The following is a 7,821-nucleotide window of genomic DNA, read 5'->3' as shown; positions in this document are numbered from 1 at the left end:
TTCGACAGTTTGCCAAGGTACGAAAATGGACTCCGCCGACGAGTTCTTTTTCCACAATTTCATTTATGACTCCGACGATTCGTCGTCCGACGACGACGAGGAGATATTGGCTGCCGTCTTGGTCCATCACCACCTCAACAACCATCGGCCGTTGTTCCGTGGCTCCATTCCGGGCCACCTTCCGGCGTTGAATCGTAACCGAGAGAGTGCGCATTTCCTTCTCTGGAAGGACTACTTTGATACAACAAACCCGTTGTTCAAACATCACAAATTCCGCCGCCGGTTCCGTATGAGTAGGCATGTTTTCAACCGTATTAGAGAGGGAGTGGTCGGCTATGATGACTACTTCGAGTGCAAAGAGGATGCCGTCGGCAAGATTGGTTTGTCCTCTTATCAGAAATGCACTGCCGCCATCCGAATGCTTGCATATGGAGTGCCCGGTGATCTCATTGACGAGTACGTCCGTATAAGCGAGTCTACATGCCTAGAGTCGCTGTATAAGTTCTGCAAGGCTGTGATTGCTGTGTTTGGCCCTGAGTACTTGAGAGAGCCGACAGCTGCAGATACAGCCCGTTTGTTGGCGATGAATGCTAGCAGGGGCTTCCCGGGGATGCTTGGCAGCATAGACTGCATGCACTGGGAGTGGAAGAACTGCCCTTCTGCTTGGCAAGGGCAGTATAAGGGACATGTCAGGGCTTGCACTGTCATACTAGAGGCCGTGGCGTCTCAAGATCTCTGGATCTGGCACTCTTTCTTTGGCATGGCTGGATCACACAATGATATCAACGTGCTTCAGCGCTCGCCGGTGTTTGCTAGGCTTGCCGAAGGCAACAGCCCACCGGTGAACTTTACTGTCAACGGCCACAACTACGACAAAGGGTACTATTTGGGTGACGGTATCTATCCTCAGTGGACCACTATTGTAAAGACAATACCCAACCTTGTTGGAGAGAAAAGGAAAAGATTTGCCCAAGAGCAAGAGAGTGCTAGAAAGGATGTCGAGCGTGCCTTTGGTGTTTTGCAATCTCGATGGGGCATCGTTCGGTATCCTGCTAATACTTGAAGCACGCAGAAACTATGGAAGGTGATGACTGCTTGTGTGATCATGCACAATATGATCGTAGAAGACGAGCGCCCGGAACGTCTGTACGATCAAGGCTTTCAGTTTCAGGGTGAGAATGTTGTGCCTGAGCATGGAGTAGCGGCAACATTTGAGCAGTTCACTCAGTTTCATGAAGACATGCATGATTGGGAAACTCACGTGCAACTGCAAAATGATTTGGTTGAGCATATGTGGACTCATGTTGGCAACCAATAGATGTATCTTCCTTTATTCGTTTGCTAAACTATGTGAAACATTTTTATTTTTATTTGGCCTGTAAACTATACTATTTATTTGGGCGGACTATTTTGTTTGTTAAATTTTCATTTCACAATATATTGAATGCAATGCAAAATTAGGCGGCCAGCCGGCCACGCCTGCACATATGGGTCGGCGCATTGGGCGCGCTGCCGACCCATATGAAAAACAGGGCGGACGCCGCGCGGGCGGCCGACCCAAACGGACAAAAAGCGGATGCAATCGCCGTCCGTTTGGGTCGGCCCGTTGGAGTTGCTCTAAGAGCACTTGTCGCCTTGTTATAATTAATTAACTTATAAAAGGAAAACACCTCTTGTGCTCTGTTTTTTCTAAGGGGCTTCATTGTACTTTGGATGTACGCACATAGCTTGTTCGTTCCTGACAACGTGACGTGTTGCAGCTTTGACAAAAGTTTCCACACAGGGTTGCGCTTAGCATGTGGATTATTTCTCCCCGCAAAAAAAAAACATGTGGATTATATTTTCTGGGGGTTGCGGTGAGAACAGGGACGCTGGAACCTCGCATAGTTTTTACTTGGTCAATGTGTGTGTCTTAGCTTCACTTCCCACGTCAATAAACAAAATACATACCAGTTGCAACCGAAAAAAGAAAGAAAAAAGTAGTTAGCATTGCCATAGAGGGCATCTCCAATATCGGCCCTTAAACTGGAGTCGCTATGCGTCCGCAAATATGGATATCAGAGATGGCCATCCAACTGTATGCCCTAAATGTCCACACACATTCTAAATGTAAATTGAATCAAACAGACAAATTTCATGGAAACCGAACGAACTTCTTGCAAACTGGATAAAACTTTGATATAATTTGAACAAACCGGACAATATTTTGTCCATTCAGCTAAAATTTAAACCAAAAAAGAACTACACGAGGTACTGGCCGATAACTTTGTACACATGGCCTCCCTGCCGGCAAGGCCGCCGTCGTCGTCCGTTCCATCGTCGCTCACGTTGGGGTCATTGTCATCGTGGTCCTTCGAGCGATGGGACCGCGGCAGCCTTGGTTGGTTGTCGCCTGCTGCTCGCGACGAAGCTACTCGGCTTCCTCCGCCAACCCGTGCATGGCCTCGTCAGCCACAGACGCGGCCCTGACATGCCCGCCCCTCGCCTTGACCTTTCACCGGGCAAGGGCGCTATCGCGCTGTAACTCAGCAACACCGATCTTGACGAGCTGGTCGCTGAGGCGGCGCCGACGCTGCGCAGACGTCTTCACGGTGGTCCTAGACCAGTCAAAGGCTAAAGCCTTCGTGAGGACCCAGTCCAGCTCGGTATCAGACGTTTCAAACGCGGCCGACGCTATGCAACGATGAGGCGCCGCTGCTGTGGCCGAGAAAATGTAGAAGTAGTCGGCGCGCGTCCACGAGCGTCGGGAGGGCTCCTTCTTGATGGTGACTGGGCGACGACGGGGCAACGATGCATCGTCGTCTCCTTGTCGCGCCAAGCTGGCACCTCGAAGTGAATGAGCATGTTGGAACACGCAGAAGAGGACGAGGGCCCCGAAGAGCGTGTGCAGTGGCGCCACCGCCGATGAAGATCCAAACCCATCCACCGGCGTCGAGAACCAACCGCTACCACCTGACATCAGATCTGATCAAAGAAGAGCGGAGAGGGTTTAAGGAGAGGAGAGGGTTTGCGGCGAGGAGGGCGCCAAACACTACTTAAATTGGTCCGGCAGGCGGAGCGATGCCGCTTCAATGCAGCACACTCGGAGTAGGCTTCTCGGGCAGCGTCTGAAATGAAGCGGCACTACCCTCCCATCCGATCACATCCCTCTGATAGTCTGATTGACAATAAGGTCCTCGAGCCGCGTCCACTCTAGAATGGCTGGCCGGCATAAAGGCCGTCAAGTCGCGCAGCTAATTGGCATTAATGTGTGGGCGAAGTTCCCGTTAAAAAAAATGTGCGGGCAAAGTTTCGAGAGCGATTTGCATGGGAGACAGTTTGGTAGGATCGCTTGTCCGACGTGCACGTGGCAGCAATCGCACGCCTATAACCCCCCCCCCCCCCCCCCCCTCCAGATTTGGTGCCGGTTTGCAAGAATTCAAACGCCCGAACACGTTCATGGACGTTTGCGACACCGTGTTGGATGGCAAAAAAAAAATCTAAACGCATCAGTCGAGACATTTAAGGGCGTTTAAGGGACGAAGTTGAAGATGCACTGACACAACACGAGTGTGGGATCTGTTGGAAGTTGATCATGGAAATTAGGGCATCATTGGCGGCGTCTCCGCTGTCAGGTCTACCTTATAAAATGCTGATCTGAGTTGTGCTTCCGTAGCTAATACTTCGTTCACAATATATCAGCCCCTATATCCAAACAACGCCGGCAACTCCCACACGGTTCACCGAAACGGACCCGCGCCAGTGATGCGTTTGGTGGATTGCGTTCCCCCAGCAGGCGCGTGAGCTATTTCTCGTTTTAAGCGAGACGATAGCTTCTCTCGCGTAAGGAAGGAATTTCGATCTCGTGCATGAATCGGGCTGGCCCATTTTCTTCTCCTCCCTCGTTCGCTCACTCAGGTCGCTTGGATCATTCTGTTGTCGCTCACTCAACCGGTCCGTTTTCTTTTGTTTTTCTGTACAATTTTCTTTGGGTTTCTGTTTTCTTTCTTTTTGCAACTGTTTTTTTTTCACTTTTTTACACGGTTCTTATTGGTTTTCTTTGTTTTTCATCGATTTTCTTCCTTTATGTCTTCGTTTTCACAAGTTCTTTTTCTTTCTTCTTTTCTTTACTTTTTTATTTCTTTATCACCTTTCTTCGGTTTTCATTGTTTCTTTGTTTCGTTTTCTTTTTCTGCATTGGTTTTCTCCAATTTTTTTATTTTTTTTTGGTTTCTCTTCATCTCCTCATTGACTTTACGCTTTCCTTCGGGTCTTCATTGTTCTTCGTTTCTGAGGTGATTCTTTTGTTTATTTCTTCAGTTTCTTTGGTTTTCACCGCTTTTTCTTCTGGATTTTTGGTTTCTTTCATCTTTTTCAACAGTTTTTTTGTTTTCCCTCTTTTTTTATTTTTGTAAACATTATATATATATAATTCATTTTCTAATGAAATTTTGAATACGTGGTCAACATTTTTTATACACATTTAAGACTTTTCAAATCCTTGCTGAACATTTTCCAAATACAATATCAACATTTTTAAATCCACGGTCAGCATTTTTTCTATACATATTTAACATTTTAAAATGCTTGACTAATTTTTTTTCAAATACAAGTTTAACCTTTTATAATACATGGTCAACATTTTTCTATACACGTCCAACATTTCTCAAATGCTAGATTTTTTTTTGAATACATGATCAAACGTTTTTATATTCTTTAGTCAAATGTTTGATTAAAAAAATTAAATACAAAATTAACGATTTTTAATATATGGTCATCATTTTTCTAAACAGATTTTGACGTTTCCAAATGCCTGATTAGATTTTTTGAATACACGATAAACATTTTTCTACAAACATTTAACATGTTTCAAATGCTTGATTAATTTTTTTAATACTTATTCAACAGTTTTTTAAAATGCTTGATTAACATATTTATATACATGATCAAATTTTTCCATCATTTTTTAATACATGGTCAATATTTTATCTATACACATTTAACATTTTTCAAATACTTGTTCAACATTTAAAAAATGTTATATCAAAATGTTATATACATGATTAAGTTTATTTCATCATTTTTTAATACATGGTCAACATTTTTTATACACATTTAACATTTTACAAACACTTGTTCAACATTTTTTAAAATGGTTGATTAATATTTTTTAAATACATGATAAAATTGTTTCATACACATTTTATTTTTTATATACAGTTTTTGTATACGTGATAAACATTTTCTCTTTACGCATTTAACTTTTTCAAATACTTGGTCAACATTGTTCAAATGTTTTATGTAAAGTGATTTTTGTAATATATTTATTTAGAGTATTTGGAAGTATAAACAAAAGGAAAAAATGAAAGCAAAATACAAAAACAAAAAATGTGAAAAAAACAAAAAATGAGGCACTTGTTCTCTCGCGCCTGGGCTGGCCCAACACGTGCGTCCTTTCGTACCATCTCGTTGAACGCGAGACATAGGGCGCCCACCCAACAGGCCCATTGGATGCAAGGAAAACACGTTTGGTACCGTACATGGGGGTCTGGGTCGTATACGCACAAAACTTAAAGTAGCCCAAAGCATGGCTCGCTAGGAACGCTCGAATCGACTGTTCCAACGAGCCACACCGAGTCAAGTGCAAAAGGGGACACGTACATGATAGTGCACGAGAAATGGGCGCGGAGATGACGCGAGATGAAAATCAGTCGGCGCGGGATAGCACAAAATTTAGCCTCGCCGCCCCCCATTTACTCGTTCGCCTCTAACGCTAGGACAAATCTGGCCTTATTCTTGGCACCGACGATGGCGGTGACTCAAATCTGCGGATTCGGTGGCGGCGACGACTTTCTCCAGTAGCAGGACCTACTTTTCCCCTTGGTCTCGAAATCCATCTCATCTTCCTTGTCTCTGACATTGGTGGGTCGTCGGCTCCAAAGGGGGTAAGCAACATACATCGCTTTCCTCTGTTAGGTTGCTATGTAGTGTGTAGGGTCGATTTCACCAGTACTTGCCGCAACATCAATTTCACCATTATGTCGTTATTGATGAACAAATGAAGCTGGTTTCTTAGGCAGCAACACTCATAGCTGTGGTTCGTCCATGGTCATGTTGATCTACAATAAAGAGGTTCGTCAGAGTGATAAGCATGTGATCCATTTTGGTCCACTATTAACCTGAGATAGGGAGCATGACAAATCTGAACTACATCTATAACAAGAATGGCGTAGAGGCTATGAACATGCTTTGAATGCAAAGAACACCTTTTCAAAGCTTATGAAGACGTTTATGAGTAGGGAGCTTCTAGAAGATAGCATTTACGCCTATATGGAAGACCAAATTGCCATGTTCCTTCATGTTGTAGGTCATAATCAGAGGTTCAGGGTTATTCACAACACATTTAGGAGATCCAGTGAGAACATTTCCCAGGTATTTCAAGCAAGTCTTTTATGCTATTGGGGAGCTTAGATGAGAGATGATCAAGCCACCAATTAGGCAAACTCCTACCAAGATTCGCACGAGCCCTGGATGGTATATTTATTTCAAGGTGAGCACTACTCATACTTCATGCCATGACGTGCTTGTATTGTTCTGATAGAGTTAGAACTTATAACCATATGTGTTCATTCCATCACAGGATTGTATTGGCACAATAGATGATACTCATGTGACTGCTAGAGTGTCGAGGTCGCAGGCTACAACAGACAAGGATAATGATGGCTTTATTTTATATGCATTTTAAGATCTCATTTTTGCATATTATCTCCATATGCCATGTCCCATTGGACCAAGTATATGTCGATTATGCATGATTTTCAGTTTTTACTCTTTTCATTATGAGCATTGCATAGTTTATGTTCATTTTAGTGTTTATTAGTTCCCTTTGTTTTGTTGTCTACATGTGTTTTGGGGCAACCATGGGCCAAGCACGATGAAAAGGCCAAACATGGGTTCAGTACAAAGGACTTTCAGGCACCAGCCTTAGGCATTTGGATCAAAAACAAAAATTTTCCAAAGTGCTCAAAATGAAGATCTAATACGTACCACAAGTGCACCTACATCGTTCATGCGATTCCAACAAGCTCAAGAACATCAAAATCAAAGTTCGTATGATGAAGTTGTGACCAAATTACCAAAGGGTCCAGAGCCAAAGACGACAGTCGTACCACACCCAGAAAAGCCCAAAATCGCCCAAATCATATGCGATTCTTCGTGGATTTTGTCCCCGTTTGTTCGTACTACTTCCTTGGCCACAAGGTAGGTATTGATATTGGTTTTAGCTCATCTAGGGCCCTTGGATCAAAGTGGAGGGTCTACATCCACGGAGGAGACCCGAGGAGGCCGGCTATATAATCTCCATCAATCCTGGCCGCTGGCCATCATACATTGTCACCTACAAACATCTCCATTGCTGGTCCAAAACTACCTCCATGGAAGAAGGGCCAAGACAAGAAGAAGGATTAGGAGGCTCCACCACCGCGCCGCACCGGCCTTTGGGCAGGTGCCATCTCCATCACCGTCATTGCCACCTGTGCCGTCTCCATTACAACCATGTCCACCAGCCCCGCCATGCTCCTCTTCTTCACCGACAGGGTGTCGGCTTGTATCATCCTTCTCCTCTATGTAATCATTTTACTTGTTTGAGTAGTTTTATTAATTCTTGACGATTTGGATGAACCCTTGCATGCATGACTAGAACTTAATGCCTATGAGCGACCTGATCATCTTCTTTATATGTGTTGTGTTGATTTCTCATGGTGTTGTGAAGAGGCCTCACTCAACATTAGCACCTTGTGGGTTTGAGGGAATTATTATTGGTGTCATGATGGGCTCTCGAAG

The 7,821-nt window shown here is 44.2% G+C and overlaps 1 protein-coding gene across 1 annotated transcript; it reads left to right on the top strand.

Annotated features, from left to right (window-relative positions):
- Nucleotides 1-289: 289 nt before the first annotated feature.
- LOC141026890 (uncharacterized) lies at nt 290-2,203 on the top strand. The gene has a single exon (XM_073503766.1). The coding sequence runs from the start codon at nt 290-292 to the stop codon at nt 1,061-1,063; it is 774 nt and encodes a 257-aa protein (XP_073359867.1). The 3' UTR covers nt 1,064-2,203.
- Nucleotides 2,204-7,821: the final 5,618 nt, after the last annotated feature.

The sequence above is a fragment of the Aegilops tauschii genome, chromosome 7 (assembly GCF_002575655.3).
Source record: "Aegilops tauschii subsp. strangulata cultivar AL8/78 chromosome 7, Aet v6.0, whole genome shotgun sequence".
In the NCBI taxonomy this organism is placed as follows: Eukaryota; Viridiplantae; Streptophyta; class Magnoliopsida; order Poales; family Poaceae; genus Aegilops; species Aegilops tauschii.
The sequence above is the reverse complement of the archived record's forward strand: the minus strand, read 5'-3'. Positions and strand labels throughout refer to the sequence as shown.

Bases quoted from the DNA above. Each gene is read 5' to 3' on its own strand.
- LOC141026890 (XM_073503766.1), top strand. From the start codon at position 290: ATGAGTAGGCATGTTTTCAACCGTATTAGAGAGGGAGTGGTCGGCTAT.